At 41.3% G+C, this 19939-nt stretch overlaps 1 protein-coding gene across 2 annotated transcripts in view; it reads left to right on the forward strand.

Moving 5' to 3' along the window:
• cgnl1 (cingulin-like 1) overlaps positions 1-19687 on the forward strand; it is a 29279-nt gene extending 9592 nt beyond the window's left edge. For both annotated transcript variants that reach the window (XM_079158784.1, XM_079158785.1), the window contains exons 8-19: positions 398-610; positions 10203-10409; positions 10551-10655; positions 10742-10894; positions 11570-11740; positions 14062-14223; positions 14342-14431; positions 16820-16903; positions 17117-17241; positions 17638-17746; positions 17865-18028; positions 18144-19687. In XM_079158784.1, the coding sequence (XP_079014910.1) occupies positions 398-610; positions 10203-10409; positions 10551-10655; positions 10742-10894; positions 11570-11740; positions 14062-14223; positions 14342-14431; positions 16820-16903; positions 17117-17241; positions 17638-17746; positions 17865-18028; positions 18144-18297 (1737 nt within the window). In that variant the 3' untranslated portion in view covers positions 18298-19687. The remainder of the gene's footprint in view (positions 1-397; positions 611-10202; positions 10410-10550; positions 10656-10741; positions 10895-11569; positions 11741-14061; positions 14224-14341; positions 14432-16819; positions 16904-17116; positions 17242-17637; positions 17747-17864; positions 18029-18143) is intronic.
• The last annotated feature ends 252 nt before the right edge of the window (positions 19688-19939 follow it).

Here is a 19939-nt window from a genome sequence, read left to right on the forward strand (position 1 = left end):
TCTGGAAGAGGCTTAATGATTTGTACCATCCTATACTACAATGCTGATAGCGATTATCACACTCAAATAACAGCAAATGCATTTTAGTTTTGCTGAAAACATTTCTGTTATACCTAAGTCAGTATGGTGACGGCTTTATCTGAAAGATTTCTCTTTGGAAACGCTACAGACTAAACTATCTCATTTGTTGTTATTTATATTTCCAAAAGGCCCAAATTCTGTCTTGTCTTCAGCTCTACATTTTTGATCTATGAACAGTAAAATATCAATGGTTTCAGTGAGAAATGTCTATGTAACCAAAGGTAAGAGCAAACTTAAGGGTCACGGTGAACTCCAGTCTGAATCTTCAAATTCTGAAGTGATAAAATGTTTCCAAACTATCTTCCTTTTCCCGCAGGACATGATGCAACTGAAGGTGGAGATGCAGGAAGTTCTCCTAGCCAAGGAGGAGCAGGAGGAGGTGCTGAGGAGGAGAGAGAGGGAGCTCACTGCTCTGAAAGGAGCATTGAAGGAGGAAGTGTCCGCTCATGATCAGGAGGTGGACAAGATGAGGGATCAGTATGAGAAGGAAATAAGCAGGCTGCAGACATCTTTGGTGGAGGCCAAGCAGGTAATCAGCCTCCCGTTAGTTTCTCCTCCCTCCCCTCTCTTCCAGTTTGACTGCTTGTGTTCCTTAGCTTTCGCCCACCCCCACTCCAGAAACACACCCTGTCACAGAGGAGAGTCAAGATAAGCAGCGCATCGGGGGAGCTGTAACTGTGTGTGTGTGTGTGTGTGTGTGTGTGTTTTGCATTTTAAGTTATGCCATATGTTCATCACCAGAGGTTGGGGCTTATCTGTGGCACAAGCCCCAACCCCAAGAGTGTTAAAATACTGAGACACTGGTTCTAAAAGCGGCAGGATGTACTGTTTCAAGAATAAGCATGGCACTTTAAATCAGTATCACTTTATTTCCGTGGAAAGAATTTGCAAAAATAGCAGGCAATGGAGGCAAAGAGGTCTTGTTTTTTTGTTTCTATTAAATGTTTAACATGAGCAAGATGAGATATTTTTTTATATTATACAACAAAAACTTTGAAATATTATCATTCAACAACATAATTCCACAGACCCGCAGTCAGCATAATACTTTGGTGACTAATAGTTTCTAACAACATGCCTCAGTAGCACTAAAGTAGCCTCATGTACCTGCAGTTGACTAAACAATATTTACATTTCTGTTAACCCCGTAAATTCCAGTAATACTTGTACATGCATAGCTTCATAATTTCATAAGCACATGGCTTTGTGCTGCTGCTGCTGCTTCTGCGTTAGTCATAAATCATGATTCTGTGATTTGTTTTTGTTTCTGATAAAGAGCTGAAAAGCATCCTAGTTTTGAATGGTGATGTAATCGCACTGCATAAACAAAGTAGTTTAAACACTCTGATCAGCAGAGAATAAGATATTCACCTACAGCAGTGTGAAGCTGTACGAGTTCTTTCAAACGACGCGAGTGGAAATTCAGTTCAGCTTGAGTTCACACACTTGAGCTGCATCAACAGAGCAAACTGATAAAAATGAAACACTATGTAACAGTTAAATGTAGCTCGTAATCATTGTTCATGGGAGTGTGGAGGTGTTGTCTTATCTCAGCTTGTTCCAATAGGGAGGGACATTTTACAGGAAGGATGATTAATATTAACATTTAGAGACATTTATCTGGAGATTTATATTTACAAGTTGTCTTGCTGGCATCTCACTATTGTAGCTTAGTTGCAAGTCATAAATAAAGGCCCTGTTATACTCGGTCACAAGAAATAAACTTCTGAAAACCTGAACATCAAGATCTATAAACCTTGAACTAGTGATGAACCAGCCATCATTTAAGAGTGAATGATTGCAGTACATTTTTGGTCGAGCAGAGAGCCTTTGTAAAATGGAGGGAGGTGAGTTAAGATAAGAGGAGCAGCAGTGCATGTCAGGAGACGGCACACTGAAAGGACTGAAGACACATTGTTTTCAGTAGGTCGCTGTGTGACTCACGTGTGTCCTGTTTGTCTCAAAGAGTGGAAGTTGTGCTTGTTCTCGGCTTCCTGCAGGCCTGGTGGGGGTCCACGGCAGCACTCTGCAGCAACAGTCTATGAGAACATTTCCTTTGGTTGAAAGTATGTCATTAGGGGTTTACCCTCAGTGCTTTGTAAACACTTGACAAGATGAAGTCATTGTTTGTTTCTCTTTTCAGATATGAAAGAGTTCTCAGTCATTTATGTCCTTGAATTAATGTTCTGTCCTCAGGATACACCGAGGCATTTAGAGATTAGAAAACTGTGACTATCAATCATTATGCAGAAACATGAACTCAATTTCATCGATACAGTGGCACTTTTATGATTTAGCTATTTATATATGCTGTGTATGTCGGGGCAATGTGAAAACAGATAATAAGACCGGACAAGTTAGGACATAAAAGACATTTTGTCGTCATATCTACAAAATAAGCATATTGAAAGCATGTGGGCAATAACTACTGTTAATCTAGACATTATGGTTTTCTGTGTAATGAGAATACTGCGTGATATGCACATTCCAAAAGAATAGTAAGCATGTATCACCATGAAACCCAAAGCCTTTTGAAGCTCAAATGGTCACAGCATGTGGCCAGTAGGCTGGGCTACAGGTTTTGAGAAAGCCTGGCATTAAAAGGGAAAGCTGTTTATTATCTCATGTACGCTTCTACTTTGTATGAGGGTGTCAGACAGAGGAGAAAGAGAGCCAGAGTGAACTGTGCATCTTTTATTTTTGTGCCCCCATCTCAAACCGACCCCCTCTGAGTGGCCCTAACGTTTGGGTTGACCAGAGCAGCCCATGCGAAGAAGAATGCTGGAAACTGGAGCACTGAGTTGTTCTGTATTCTAGTTAATTGCAGTGGCAAGCCATCACTAATCTAATGAGCGGCCGTTCCTGAGTTGCGTCGTGTCCCCCTCTTCTTTCTGTGCCCCGAAAGAGTGGGGGTAATTTGCGGACCTCAGTCGATGATGAATGATGAGTTTGTTTCACACAATAATAGCAGCGGGGGTTGGGACATGCTGAATAAGTGGGTCAGTGTGCTGTAGAAAAAGGGATGCGTGGCTGACCCCCTGAAAGGAGCGGGGGGCCTGTTTTGTGTCTTAAATTGAAAGCTGCATTGTGTTTACAATGAGCTGAAATCTGTGGAATGTCATCAGGGTTGATAAATGTTGGTCATACTTTTTTAAGAAGATATGAATTTGCTTATTTTGAGTTTTACGTACCTGAGTTCTCAATGCTCTGTAGCAAAAGGCGTCTGCACATTTTGGAAGTGGCTTTGATCTTGTGTGTCAGCGTGGGCTGGTATGCAAAACATGTGGAAAGATGAGGTGTGGTGAGTAGAGAGAAGGGTCTGTTTCCAGGAATGTCGGGGTCGAAGTGGAGAATGTGCACCCTGCGGACCTCCTTTTTCACTCAACTCCAGCTCTGTTACAGTGCACCCGCTCTGACCTGCGGGAGAGGCTTGGGCCTTTTCATTTATGTCTCTTCGGGGTGCTGCAGTTGCATCTCCATCTCCGCAGCGCTCCGGATTCTCAGTGTTAGAGGCTTTAATAGGTCTCAGCTGTACTCTCCCTTCCTAACTGTAAAGACAGAGCCTTGTGCTTATCACACCATTTCCAGCTCTTGTTAAGTTTCACCTACAGCCCCGAGGCACAGTGTGTAACACGGCCACATTGTTATCACGCTCTCATCTGTAACCTCAATCCCAAATGCCGTATTTTTTCATTTCCTAACTCCACAGTTTCCACACAAGACTCAGCAGTGATCTCCCGCTCACCACAGTTCATTTTCTGGCCTGGGCCATTCTCGCTCGTATCTCAGCCTGCCTTTTGAGTAATCTCTGCCAGTGTGTGAACTGAAGTCTTACTGTCTGATCATCAAACTTACGTGGCACACAGAAGAGTTCCCCCTCAGGCTTGTTTTGAAAGTAAGGACTCCCGCACAAGTCTGTGTGTTTGATGATAGCACTATATTTCCAAGCGTAGCTTTAGGAGCTGGTAGGAGATGCAGGGCAGTGAGTGAGGAAGGAAAGGATGGAGAGTTTCTGGATCCTGACAGAGACTGCAAGGAATTAGCCATTTATCCTTGTTGGTCTTCAAATGGCTTTAATGATAACTTTATAGATTGATGACATTAAAAACAAGAATTAAATACAGCAGCAGTTCAGTCAGAAAAGGTTTGGTTGAGAACATTTTGCTGCACGGCCATATGAGGGTCACGTCCGTGTGAAGTCAGGCAGTTGCTGGATTTTAGTGTTTGTTGTTCCTTTACCTCGCTGCCTGTGAGCGCTGATGTGGTGGGAGCCTAATCTGCCAAAACAACTTGCAGGTGTCAAGTTAAATATACATCTCCCATAGAGATGCCCAATAACATTTGAGACTAGTGGTTAGAACCTGAGAGTTAGCATTCACCAAGCACTGCTTTTAAAGGCAGGTAGTGTGTTTTCTTGTAAACTTGTCGGGGATTGTTCATTTTATGTTCAATGTTCTGCCTTCTTGTGATCCACATGACCATAAAATATTGAATCAGAACCTGGCAGCCTCTTGGCATTTTAGATTACATTTTGATCTTGTATTTGTAACTATGCCAGCTGACCTTTTCAGGACATCATTTTGGACTTCACTGTAACTGTGTAAAGTGTGGGCTGAGATCTCCCATGTTTGAGTTTTGAGGGATGTGGATTTTGGGCGTTCCTTCTCTTGCTCACAAGTTTATTCAAAACTAGTCTTCTTTTTTGGCCTTAGGCCTGGACCACTGGAACAGGATCCCCCCCCCCCCCCCCCCCGTTTTGTCTTTCTGCTGAGACGAAGCCTTTCTTTGAATTTTAGCCAGGATGGTGGTGCATGATTTAATTGACCCTGTGGAGCCTAAAAGTCAAAGTCTTGAGTCACATTCACTTCAATAACATTCATGATTTAAATAAATACTCTTTATTAATGTAATTATTTTCATGAGTTGCTCCAGCTGGTGCAGTGCTCCACCCCATATTTTCTGCTGTCACATTGCATGATCCAGTTTTACATTTGAGAATGCATGCGGAATATTTTAAAGGAAAAAAAGGCTATAGATTAGATGATACTAACGTTTTTGATGTTCAGAAACCCCAAATTAATGTGCATGAGATCACAGAATCCAGTTTGATCAAATGTGGTCCCAGTAAACGCCCAAAATATATGATTGATTTTAGATATAATTCTGCACTGGCTACAGTAAGTGTCCCTACATTATTTGGGGGTGAAAGCTGTCAGTGACTGTACTGATGGTCAAAGACTAAAAAACTATTAAAATTTACGAGAATATGTTTTTCAGGGCAGCCCTGAGATCATGAAAACCTCACTTCAGATAGGGTGGTCACCCTTTCTTTCAGAATTAGTTGTTTTCATCTTGCAAGCACTGTGATGAAGGCACATCAAAACATTTCCATGTCTTACAGCAATGCTTGAACAATTGCAGACGTTAGTGTGTGTGATGTCAACAGCTGTGATTTTTAAAAAGCCATGTTTCTATAAATCTAATATCAAAATCATCAAGTCACTCAGAGCATCTGCATGGTTACAGTCTCACTAGTCTCAATAATGCCATGTTATATCCAAACACCCCTGAGCTTGCAGTTTGGCTTTGCACAGAGACTTTAAAAGCTGGTTTCTGTTTACATTTCTCAGAGGACAAGATTTGATTACGGCCCTCCTTTGACCAAAGAGATGCCAGTGCTTCTCAGCTGTCACATTTTCATTTCTACTTCAATCCTTCCTTTCAGTCCGTGGCAGGCCTTCTGTTCCAGTTAACCTCGGGTCTGGGTAACTTCTTTAATGAAGAATGATGTTGTATTTGTAACACACACTTTGTGCTGGCAAAGGAAATCAGGGCTTCCACAATGCCAAAGATGTTTTATTAAAGTTCTTCTCCTGATAAGAGGATTAAGTTCAGATAAGGTGACATACCACACAGGTATGACCTGTACTCTCAAATGACGTTGGACAGTTTTATTTAATTAGGTGAAGTTTGGGTTTGAAGCCTCTTCCGTCAAAGGCAACAAAAGCATTTTTATGTGACACAACGAGCTTCAGCTGTCAAAAACCTCAAACCCACGATAAGGAAAAACAGGATTGGTGACATTTTATCTCCAGCTATCAAAAGAGTAAACGCCTGAGTGGCCAATAAACATATAATGCTTGTCTACAACACTTACAGTGCCGCCGGTCTCAGAGTTAAACGGCTCATTATAGCCTGCCACACATATGTAATCTGTTTAAAGTTCTAATCTCTTTGTTTAGACTTGTGAGGAAATAACATGTATTTAAATTAGATGACAACTAGAAAACGAAAAAAAACACATTTTGGTGATTACTCCAGTCCACTTCTTTTTAAATCATGAAAGCGTAACATAAGCTCAATAATATAGCCGTATGCTTATTGGAGTCTATAGATGCTTGTGATAGTGTAGAGACAGCAGGTGGATGTTGAAGCTTCCTGTTGAATCAGTAGTGCAGTCGGCAGATGATGCCAGTGATATGGAGGTGGAGGTTATGGTTTTGCAACGATTGGTCGGAATGAAGAGAGAATCATACAGATTGGTTTGTAGTGCGTTGTAGGAAAGTTAAATTCACAGATACATATCAGTGATGTATGCACTTCGTTAACAAGATGAGCTTTGACAACACAAAGAACAAATGTGAGATAAAACATCTTCCTTGTGAAACTTTTACAGAAGCTTCATTTGGTGACATCAATTTATCAGTCTTGTCCTTTTTGTAAGCCAAATCACAGTTCGCATGTTTTTGCAGCTGCTGTGGCATTTTAAATGTATTAGTGCACTGCATGTTATTTTTTGCCGCCACTCTGTTGGGTTTTGTGGAACAAATGTTTTCACAGTTTGTTTTTCAAAGATGGCGCTCTGGCTCCAACATGTTGGTCTTCAAAAAGAAACACAAAGCTCAGGCAGAGAAACGTTGGGAATGGGGAGGGGAGAGAAATGACAACATATAAGCAGCTGGCTTTGTGGAAAATTACTTCATTTGGACAAACTACCTGTGTGTTTACAGTACTTGTGATTGATATTTAGGCTACCTTTTTACCCGCTCATAGTGGGTCTCTCAGAGTTGCATTTGAACTCTGCCTTTGGTTACTTGTTATTGAAATGTTTCTATGGGAGTTTATGTGCAGTATCGTGAGTTGTAATGGCGTTACCTGTATATCTGATAAAGGGGTTAATCCTGCTGACATTTATTGAAAATACAGTTTGTATAAATATGGAATGAACGAGGAAACCAATGTACCCTGTCGGGTGGTAGATTTCTGTTCTGCAGGTTACTTGCAGCTGTGTTTATCTTTAGACCATCAGCTCTTTTGTTATGCTGGAGGATTATTCGGTGGGAACAACTAAGAGAGCCAGGATTTCACCACAGCACACGACTTGGGACACATAATTCACCTCAGCATTTGTGGCGCGCTTCAAAGACTGCACCAAGTTAGTTAATGTGCAACTTTATGCAAACAGTTTGAGTACACAAGAGAGACCAAGTCAAACTTTGAGTTAGTGTAGAGGAGGGAAAAAAGACAAGCGGTATAATATTACCTCATATTCTTTTATGATATTGTACTAATACTCTGAATCAGCTTGTGTTGTTAGTCTCTTTGTTAGATTTGTTTTTAAAGAGGTGATAAAGAATTGTATTAAATGGACAAATTAAACAAATCATTGTCTAATAGCTGATAACGTGATTGTTGTCTTAGCACTAAACCTTTAGTGGTTGTTAGGTAATCTTTAATAACACATTAACACTTTTAATAAATGATTTACTTTTTGTAGTAGCATAAAAGTTAGTGAAGCCTAATGAGAAATTTAATTTAAAGATATGAATGGGCAATATAATAGGCAATAGGCATGATTAATGATTAATTATGTTGTTGTCTTACAATTTAAGGAAAGTTGATCTTTCCACAAGCTCATGTTCTGACATATGCATCAGATCATGATGCAGGTCTGTTTAAATCAGTCCAAATAAATGAGCGTTGCAGAATGGAAAGTAATGAAAAAGAGGTAGGCAGCAGCAGGGTCTCCCTCTTTCTGGCTGGGTGGCTCTGTCCATGTGTTTAACTGGTATGACCCAGTGTGGGAAGTGGGACAGGCAGCGTAGTAGGAGGGCTGAACATGTTGTATATGTTGTTAAAATGGAGCACTGACACACACACTGTCAATGCTTTATTACCTCCACTGAAGAGGTTCGTTTTCTTAGTTTGATTGTCAGGGAAATGAAACTTACTTGCCCGATTTTCATGAAACTTGTTAGAAGTGTGTAGAATAGATCAAGGGAGAACCCTTTCAATTTATCAGAATCACAGGGCAGATACATGAATTATTTTTCACTTTCATCACCATTGCGAGATAGAGCATGGCCTTGTTCTATGTTACTATGGCCTGTAGTAAAAGCTTTGTTTCGCCCAACATAACACAAGAGACCAGATCGTCTGGGCCCAAACTGCAGATACTTCAGTCCAGAAAACTGCAGATGTATCGTTTGTTTTCTAACATGACCTCTTATTTGTCTGGCTTATCTTGAGAGGTAAAAACTCTGTATTTCGCAGTACTGTGTCTGTTCGAGGCTCCTCGCTCCTTTGAACAAGTGACCCAGTCAGGCAGAGATGAGGGCGGCTCTGTGGAGACAGGGGAAACAGGTCTTACTGGCCCGCTACCACTGAAGCAGGGAGGCACCCGTCAACTCTCTAGTACGGGATGTGTCTATATTCACGCATGATGACGACAGGACGACTTGATCAACAAGTGCCTTTCTACTTAGTCACAAAGAGAATTAAGGGGTGAAGAGCAGTAGACTTTGGATTTCAGCAGAAACTCAATTCTGCATTTGTAAATAAGTAACCGCCTTCAAAACCTCCTTCAACTGCCCAGTGAGACTAACTAGAGTGCTTTAACCCACAAAACTACACACTTTTGCCGGCTGCAATTAAAAATGAATGACATATATAATCTGCTATGATAACTTGTTTATTTGTGCTTTTTAAAAGAGGCATGTGATTTTTTTCTGATAAATAAATGGCAGACGAAAGAACCCATATTTCATGATTTCCTCTACCTGCTGATTGTGATGTAATTTAGGTACAGCTCGAGAAATACAAACTAGTTTTTAGTTCTACTGTTTGTATTGATGCATTTTTTTGGGCCGGCTTTCATCAGTGTTTCACCAGCTGGTGTGTGTGTGTGTGTGTGTGTGCTTTTGCGCACGTACACATGCTGTGACGTACTTGGATGTCAGAGAGAGTAACCTGCCTGTGCAGAGAGACAGCATTGAACTGTATTTACCCTTTGACACATTTTAACACCTTCAGTGTTAATTCAATTGAATGTTTCAGCTCGGTTATAAAATCAAACAGTAACTATACACTTTGTAAGAGTCTTGCGTAGTGTTGTACCTCACTGTACTGAGAGCAACAGGACATTGGCAAACCAGTTTTCCGAACATTCCACCTCCGTTCCAAAACACGTGCTGGACGTCATTTGTTTACAGACGCTGTTGTTCACTGGATGGGTGTCATCACAACTGAAACCTGTTCTCTGTCACACTGATTGAGTTGTGTGATTGTTGTCAGCATTCTTTGTCTCAGTCTCCTGTCGCACAGAAATGTGTTTCCGTCTGTCTCCCGCTCTTTCGCTACTGCACAGCATTCCACCCCGAAATGTCAAACCCAAAAACAAAGTCTTTATTCACAAATTTGGGCACGGGGAGAGCTCACAGGACTCCCCATTAACTCTGTCCCTGCCACTGCACCGCCACTGGTCACAAGACTTGTCTAAAAAGCCATCTCACAGCAGTATGTCAGGTGTAAAAACTCTGAATCTAGTGACACAGGAGACTAGCAGATCTCCTTTGTGTGGCCCTCAATCAACAGAGGCTAATGAATGCTCAGATTTAGTTGCCTTCATTTGTGCTTTATTATGTAGTGTGAGAGAACTACAGGAGGACATTTTTACTCTGTTACAGCAACAAAGGTTCAGTGAGAACCTTGAGGGCTTCAAATAGCTTTTGTTGCATGAGGCGTTTGAGAGATTTTCAAATGTTCCATCATGCATCGTTGTTTAGTGTCACAGACTCCTGCTTCCTTTGTACTGAAGCTTTGTGTCTTGCTGTGATCTGCAGAGCAGCGCAGCAGTGGTCCGTGAGAAGGCTGAAGTGGAGGCAGCCAAGGGTGCAGTGGAGGGCCAAGCAGGACGCCTGACCCAAGAGGCCGATCGGCTGCGCAGGCGTGCACAGGAGCTGGAAAATGAGGTGGCCAAACTCAACCGCATCATCGATGAGGCCAAGCTACAGGAGAGCAAGCAGGGCGACAGAGCTGGGCGACTGGAGGTAAGGGGTCCAGATGCATAAAGAGTGGTCAGTCACAGAACCGCTGCTAGTTTAGTTATATTACTGGGTTTAGTTCTACACTGCCAACACATCATATTACACTCTATGAGAGTCTTATATGCCACAATGTCTGCTTAACAGAGAGAGAAAAAGCAATTGGAAGAATCTTTGGATGAAATTAAGGAGCAAGAAGAGGAGATGTCGCGTGCCAATCGAGCGTTGACCGTTCGGTTGGAGGATGTGCAGGTGAGATCAGCGACACTGTGCTACACTGCATGTAGAGAAATTTCACAAGGACGGTTTGACATCTTTAAAATCGTGTCCTTCTACAGAGGAACTTTTCCAAAGTGAGCACTGAACACAAGAACATGGAGGAGAGGTTACAAGAAGAGAGGACTCAGAAGGAACAGTTCAAGCACATGAAGAACGACATGGAGGATGAGAGGACGATGCTGGACCGCACAGTGGAGAAACTTCAGAGGGAGGTGAGTGCACTCGAGTCTATAGTACAGTGACATCCATCCCAGCAGGTGACGCATTAGTGGAGGTGGTCTCAGATGGCAGGCTCCATTTTGGTAAAATGCGTTTATTAATCTTTGAGTCTAATGAGTCTCTTATCAAAGAGTTGAGTTGACGAGCTCTTAAATAATGAGTTATTTAAAACAATGCAGAGGCCAAGTGCTCCTTGAGTTTCACATGCAGTCAGTTCACAGGACCTTATTTTGCTCTTGAAGATGAAAAATATAACTGGTCACAGACAATAAATTGTTCTTCGGGCACTCTTTGAGAGCTATGGGTATATTAAAAGTTTAATTTAGTCATGCAAGTTGGTTTAAAATGCCATCTGATTTAGACCTCACAGGGTCTTTTTCAGGGGGAAGTGGTAAGAATGCCTGAAAAACATTTTCTTTTCTTGAACCATTGAAGTATTTAACTTTTTTTTTTTTTAATTAAGGGATTCTAAAGGATTCAGGTTCGGATATGTGGACTTATTGCTTTTTTCCTCACATTTCTTTCTGTCTCTCGCCCTGCGCTCTACCTCACCGTGCTCTACCTCACCGTGCTCTACCTCACCGTGCTCTACCTCACCGTGCTCTACCTCACCGTGCTCTACCTCACCGTGCTCTACCTCACCGTGCTCTACCTCACTGTGCCTACAGATGAATGATATTGTGGTGGCGTCCCAGTCGTCCACTGTGGAGCTCCAGGAACAGATTGATATTTATAAAGAGAACAACCGTCGGGAGCTGACTGATCTGCAGAGGCTTCTGAAGGAGCGAGGACAGGAGTTGGACAAGTGCCTACTGACTACCAAAACCCTGCAAGAAGAGGTACAGTGGGCTACGTCAGCCTAGTCTAACGTAATGGGCCCTCAGGGAGGAGTCACAGAATTGAATGCTGACACAGCTTTCATGGTCAGAGTGGTCACATCAAGGCCATCATTAGTCAGCTCATCTAAGCCCTCCCATGCAGAACATCAGATGATGAGCCATCGTTTTGTTTGACCCCTCCCACTCACATCATCCTGTCCTGATGTCATCACTTAGGTATTTCTGCTCCCTGCTGTCCTCTCAAACCCAAAACATAGTATTAAAGTGAAGCAGTTGAGCAGAGTAAAGCCGTCGAAAATCTCTGTTCTTTATTCAATTAATGTTTACACTCAGAGTTAGAATTAAAAGGGAAATGTGGAGAAATCCTTTATAATCCTTTGATTTGTGGCCACAACACCATAACGGTGAAACTTAACCTGTGACCACTCTGCAGTGTTTCCATTCAAGCAATTCATCCTTGTCAGGACTTAAGAATGTGAAGAATGTTTTTGTTGAAGATAAGAACAGATAAAGGTGAATAATTTATGTTAGAAAGAGGATGGCTTATGTTATAACATTTATCTAACTAGACCCACACAGAAACAACATTATAGTTTAGCGAAAGCAGAAATTCTTCAGGACATGTATAATAGATATAATGCTGTTTAGGAAGAAAAAGGGCTATAGACACAAAGAAGTATTACACAACGGTACATCAAAGGAAATTGGTTTCAGTGCCTGACGTCATGTTAAAAGACAAGGATGAAACAAAAAAATGAGTTTTCGACCACTAGTGGTTCTGTAAAGTAATGTAATGTTACATGACTGTGCAGTCAGTAATGTAGTAAAGTACTGTTGATTGCACAGTTGTTAGAGATAATGTGCTCCAAAAGGAAGCAATGTGCCAATAATGGAAGAGAAGAAAACTGTAAACAAGCCGATCCAAACGCTGCAGATTTCAAAACATTAAAAAAAGGGGTTTGCAAATGTTTTCTGAGGTAGAAAATGCATTCAGCATGTTTGTTACACAATGTAGCGTAACTCTAACCCTGTAAACAAAGCCATGTCTGTTTATAATGAAAACTCCACTGGGCACCTTTTTGTTAGAGGTTTTGGCAGGCTATGCCCCGCTCTTATTAAGCTCATGAGGCTTTATGGCAACGAAAAAAGAAGATTATTGACATTTCCTTTTCTGAAAGGAACTATCTACTGGAAACTGTTGTCATCGCCTTCAGCCTATATTTGACACGCTGCCATTAGATTTGACTGATTTACTCATCTAATTGTTCCTGATATGGGCTTTAAGCAAGTGTGTATGTAAGGACATGGTCAGCATCCTTTTTTCCTGTCTACATCCAGCTGGTGCACAGGAAGAGGAGGATGTCAGTGTTGTGATATCATTGTTGTGAAAGCTGTGCTGGCAGGATTCACATCCTCCTCCTCCTCCTCCACCTCTCCCGAGACACAGATTGCTCTGGACTGGGCCTAGTGAGTCCACTTTTCCAGCTGCTCTCAAATACCTCGTCCGTCTCCACCCATGTGAACTTGGCAGACTATCACTAAAATTACAAGTGCAGGGCACATGAATGCTTTTTCTTTAAACGTCTTTCTTTTCAAGAGGGAAGGCTGAATAATAACAGCAGTATGTTGTGTTGCCAGGTTTCAGTCCCTATCAGGTCATCACAGTAATTGATTCATCTCTTAACTTGATTATTGATATTCAGGACCTGAGTGAGGATGCACAATTATCCCATTACACTTATTACTAAGTATTAAGTATTTGCATGCTTAGCTCCATGGCTTAGATTATGTCTTACTTAAGTATTTACATGATGAAATATGGAACTATTCTGCACTAATGGCCAAATATTTGTTCTGGGTTAGACATAAGGGCAGATGATGATTTTTCATTGTCTTAGCATTAAGCAATGGGGGCAATTTTCCAGCTGTGGGGGGGCACAGCTGCTGAATGAACACAGGGGGAAACTAGCTGCACTGGCTTCATTAGTCACTCAGGGGAACCATATAATAATTTCCCTAAGCAGCAACTAAATTGTTGGTCATAGCTACAGTGGTGATACTTAAAATACTTAGGCTACCTAAGATAAGAAGCAAGATGAGATATTTAACAGGGAGATGGACTTTCAAGAAGTATTTATCACCATGCTGAGGGTCCTTTTAATGAGACACTGAACCCCTACTACTCACTGACCGTCGGGGACAAAATGAAATATTCTCTGTAAACAGATGTGATGTATTTGTACAGGGCAATGCAATGTGTTAGCAATAAGCAAGTTTCAGTAATTTGTATGTGTGAAGTATATTGATTCATTTTGTTTTAGTTGTCACTCCGGGAGGAGGACCTGCGGCAGTGTCAGAGAGAACGAGACGAGGCCGTGCTCAGGGAGACGACTCTGGAGAAAAAGGTTCATGATCTGGAGCTGGAGGCCGACAAGAAGGCCCAAGCTAAAGACGAAAAAGCTCGACACGTCAAACTCTTAGAGGTGCATAATGATGTCAAATAAAAGCCTATCAACCTCAGTTGTTGATGACTATTAATAGAAAACTGAATTAGATAGTAACACTCACTGACTGTACGGATGTAACTGCTTCGTTCTGCAGGACAGGATCGCTCAGCTGGAGTTGGACCTGGATGAGGAGCGTCAGAGTGGAGACCAGTTGATGAACAGGATAGACCGAGGAAGAGAGCAGGTAAACCCATTCTCATTATCAGTGCTCGCCTGTCACGGTGACCTGCTGCTGCTGTCCATGTCCACTTTAGTTCTCACAGACGTGTCTCTGTTCCATCTCAACCTGTAAATGATATCCAGATCTCCTGTTGCTTTGTCTTCCACCTCTAACATCATGACCGCAAAACACTAATCTCTGAACAAAAAGACATATGATCCCCACAAAAACAAAAATGATCCCGCAAGATTCAATTTACACGATTAAAATGCAGGTTGATGGTGTATGTGCTCACTCTCAGGTGTCTGTTTCTTTACATATAATATCCACACTGCAAAATTCCTAGTTTATTTCTGGTCTGGATAAAGTGGACTGGTTATTGCTTTGTAAGATGATCTTGCATAATCATTCAGGTTGGCAGCCTGCCAGTGTGGTCTAAGAGCGCCTGTCCAATTTTCATGCATCAGTCACAAAAGACCCCTCTTAATGCGCCGCTCGAGCCAAAATATGTGAGCTGCCAAATGTCTCAAGTTTTCAGGTTGTGGAGTTCACTTGGAAATTACGCTCTCCCCCTCAGTAATCTTGAGAACAAATACAGTTCTTGTGCTTGAAGTCAGTTTTTATACCCTAGCAAGTAAATGCTCCAGTTATCCATTCTCCCCGATAAAGCTGCTGACAGAAGCACTATGAAGTGAGATTCCTATAATGTACATGTGCTTTTAGGATTGTTGATTGATTGTGGGAGAGCGCTTACTAATCAGAGGGAGGATGGTGGTTCTGGAGTTTTTGAAATACAGTAACACAGCTTTTTTGCAACCCTACTGGTTTATGCAAATGTTTATGTCTTGTGGTCAAAGTTTCATGGGACCTTTGTATCTCCTCAATATTAAATGTAAAACATCCAAACACAGGCCTGTAAGGTTTGGCTACAGGTTCCTCTCAGTCTGGAACTGACACAGATTCAAAAGTTGTGACCAAAAGGATGAATTAATGTGCGTAGCGTAGCTTAGTGTGGTCGAGTAGAGTGCTTTAAATCTCGTTAAATGCTTTCGCTGTTTAAAAAAAAGTTGGGACAAAGTGGCGTTGGTTCAGCATGAGGCTGAGGTCGGTTGTCAAGGCAACACTTGAGCTTTGTGCACTCAGAGTGGAGTATGGTTGAGTGCTAGTGGTGTGTGTTTGTCAGTGCACACACACACACACACACATGCATGCGGGTATGTGCTGGTGTGTGTGCTTTAATGTCTGTGGGGAGGAGGGGGGGGGGGGGGGGGAGATGCATGGCTATGGGGTGGAGGGGTGGTGAGGTTGCAGCAGAGGCAGCAGGAAGAACACCTGCGTCTCTCCTGGCACCAGGTGCTCTTCTCCTGTCTAAATGAGAGTAATCTCCCCTCTCCTCTCCTGCCGTCTTTCACAAAGCAGATTAGTTTCGCTGTATGTTCCAGTCTGCTGATTCAGCTCCCTCAAGCACTGTGCTGGGTGCACCAGTTATAGGGGCCATCGTTCATCAGAGCAGCCCACTGTCACCCACTAATTGGCATAAAATATCTCCAATTCTAAGCTCCCCTCACAAAGAAAGAACCATCACCGCTGTATCGATTTCTTTTCATCCTTCGTTCTTTTAAACCAGGCTGTCACTGAGCAGTCATGTTCATGCAGTAAGGTCTCTCCGGGTTGATTTTGTGTTCAGAGAGTGGATATATGATGACACCAGATTAGTATTAAAGGAATACACTCATTCACATTCTTGCTGAGAATTGGACGAGAAGATTTACGTACCTCTTTCTTATCTGTCTGTTAAATATAAGGCCAGCAGTAACTTAGCTTAGCTTATAGCATAAAGACTGGATACTGGATGAAACAGCTGGCCTGGTGACATAATCATACTATATTCACATAACCCCCATGTAAAACCCCAATGTATAACATGTCAGTGGGCTTCAGAGGTGCTGATAGGTGGATTTGGTCAATTAAGATCACTGCCTGCAGGTGGAAGCTTCATATGTTCTGCACATGAGAGTGGTATTGATCATAACTTTCAGCAGGAAATTGAATAACCACATTAACCATAATCGTTAACTATTCCTTTAATGTTTAGACAAAAGTGTTGCCAAGTCCACAGCTATATTTTCTTCACAGAAAAAAATGATGGTCATTGATTTATTATATATTTTCCTTTTTGCTACAACCCTGTGTCACTGAGTAGACATGATAGAATGGTGCCAAACAAGGAAAACCAGATCACCAATTAACTAAAGCCCTTTGAGCATTAACTCTTCTATTGTTTAAGCCTTTTGAGTCACTGAGCGCTACAGTAGTTTTTGGTGTGACTGAGACACAGACATTGTCTGATAATAATTGTCATCAGACTGTTTGGAAGTGTAGCGATGACAGTGTCTGGACTCGGCTTGACAGGTGGAGCAGATGAGGAATGAACTCCTGCAGGAGAGGGCTAGCAGACAGGACCTGGAGTGTGACAAGATGACTCTGGAGAGACAGGTACACACTCTCCTGTCTGGAGGAAAACAACTACACACAGTGTTGCTCGACAAACTCAGAACAAAGCACCAACCCATTTCATTCACATGTCTTTTCATCATTTTCATTTGATTGTATCCATTCTCACATCAATTTCTAATTCATATTTTAGATACATTGATAATATGGTACAAACACACTCACTCACTACTCTTCTCTTTGTAACCTCTCTAGACCAAAGACCTGAAGGGCAAAGTGGTTAATTTAGAGGGCTCCCACAAGTCCAACAAAGAGGGCCAGGTTTCCCAGCTGGAGGACCGCATACAGGATTTGGAGGCGAGGCTGGAGGGGGAGGAAAGGTGAGATGAAGGCTCCGATGGGGAATAAAGATGAAGTGTGCTGTGGTCAAAGTGACGGAAGAGGGAAAGTTGACTGAAAAGTAGAGAGGGATTAGGTTGGGTATGCAAGCCAGGTAGTGTCTTCCAGATAAAAGTTAGAGTTAAACTTAGACACTGATGGATTCAGGCTACAATGTTGGAGCTTATATGAGGGAACACAACTAGAATATTGATTTCAATGATGTAGATCAATCGGAATTGTGACAGCGACTTTAAAATCATTTTCTTATTGAGAGAAATAGTCCAACTCTGGGTAAACAAACCTTGTGGAGAATCTGACCAGCTCTTAATACATCTAGGTGAATGATTTGCTGCACTACATGTACAGTATGATGATGCATGGCGTATATGTTTCAGGGAGCGTGCCAACCTGCAGCTGGTGAACCGCAGGCTAGAGAGGAAGGTAAAAGAAATGATGATGCAAGGTGAAGAAGAAAACAACTCAATGCAAGATCAAAAGGATCAAGTACGTAACCAACTCATTTAACTCAATTTACTACAGACCTTGAATTAGATTAATATCCACATAGTGAACATATTTGCTGATCTGTGTTGAACCCTGTACGTTTTGGTTCTTCTTGAAGTTGAATCTGCGTCTAAAGGCCTTAAAAAGGCAGATGGATGAGGCTGAAGAAGAGATCGACCGACTGGAGCACAGCAAGAAAAAGCTGCAGAGAGACCTGGATGAGCAACAGGAGGCCAACGAGCAGCTCCAGAGCCAACTCAAAGCTCTGCGAAGTGAGATCAGGTAAATGCATAAAAGCAATTTGTCAACCGTAACAGACTAAAATAGGAAAAGGTTTAAATATAATACACAGACATTGTCAGTGTCCTAATTATTATTATTGTTTTGTGTCATCCAGGCGTAAGGGCACATCTGCTCCGCTGCTCAACACTCTGGACGATGACGACGACGACGATGACATCAGCACTGACGGGGAGACGTACTTCAGCTCATCACTGGGGTACAAGCGCTCCTCGAGTCAGGACAACATCTTGTCCACCTTCACTTTGTAAACAAACCCTGAGGTGGAGGATAAAGCTGCTTTATATGCATCACTGTTGGTCTTAACAGCTGGAGATTCGTGCCATGTGCTCTTTGAAGAATAGCTGTAGATATTACACCGAAACATCTGTGTGATTCATTATGTATACAATCTCAATGTCCATAAATCCCCTCAGTATTATTTGAGCAGCTTTGAGATTAATGTATGAAATCGTAAAAGTTTGATGTTTTAGATTGTCCCGTAGATTTTAAATGTATATACTGTTTAATTTGGTATTTTTACATTCCCAAATGAAGTCTTATGTAAATTTGCCAGTTTTATTCTGAGTGGATTTTCCTTTGTAATGCACTCTTTGATGCACTGTAAAGCAACGCAACCAGTACTGCCTTTGTGAACAATATGAGGTTATTAACCCTCAGTTTTTATGCCTATCAAATATGTTAAATTTACCTACAGTATATGGATATTCATTTTTATATCATTCAATTAAATTAAATATATTTACCTTTTTTTTTTTTTTTATGAATTAAGATCAAATCCAAGTATATGAAGTGATGAGTGCCAGGATGATTTTCTTATTTATTCACGGCTTAATACACAATATCCTGGCTCATTGAGGGTTTTGGGGGAACAGTAAATGAGGGACTTTGTACACATCTGTTTTTATACAGTTTTATATGGTTTGATACAAATAATAGATCCATGAAAATATTATCAGCAGGCATTTGTTTTAATTTTATCGAACACGTTACTCCAAATATTAGTCAAATCACAGTATTGCTTTAATTTCATTTAACATCATGTGGCAATACCTAAATTAACTTTCTCTAGTCTTTTCTGTGATTATTGATTCTGAATCGGACTTCTAGCAGTTACATCACTGAACAAGCCACACGTGTCAAAAACATTTAATCTCTGAAGACATTTTCATACTGGAAACACTTTGATTTACCTTCTATCTTTGGTGGTTTCTCTCCTGAATGGGGCAGTGTTGATACTGAACATGGCCTAACTTTTTGTTTAAACTCATACATGTGTGTTTGAATTGTGCCACTCTGCACATAAAGCCTTGCAATTCCTTGTACATGTGCAGACCTCTAATTTTCCTTGAAGTGAATAAGGGAATTTCTTCAGATGAGATAAACTGACATTCGATGTTTTGCTACACTGTGATGATTTGCACTCTCTGTTGGCTCCGTGCTGAATACGCCCGAGTGTTACAACTGTGGAGTGGATTGAGAGAAACTGCTGCCACTACCTCTCTGTACACATTTGTATGTTCATAAATCCTGCTGAGACTAAAATAAAGTTACTTCCAGTTACTCTCACATGCTTTTCCCTGTTAAATAATTCCTGGCAGCTGATTTTAACATTCAAACATCCCTTCCAGACATGTTTTAAGAGGCGTTAAACTACATAATGAAGAATAATTTAACTGATAATTTGTGTCTGTTATGGTTTTTTCCACAAAAGGTCCAAATACATATTTTACATTTCTTAATACTACATCTCCTTATTTTCCGTCATTGAAAAATATATTTATTATTATGCAAATATTAATAAATTAAGATATGTGTCTATAATTAGTTGCAGTTTTCAGATCCCCTACTTGAGAAAAGAAAATCAACACCGCCGTGTGAAAATAGTTTATT

This window comes from Pholis gunnellus (assembly GCF_910591455.1).
Source record: "Pholis gunnellus genome assembly, chromosome: 1".
In the NCBI taxonomy this organism is placed as follows: domain Eukaryota; kingdom Metazoa; phylum Chordata; class Actinopteri; order Perciformes; family Pholidae; genus Pholis; species Pholis gunnellus.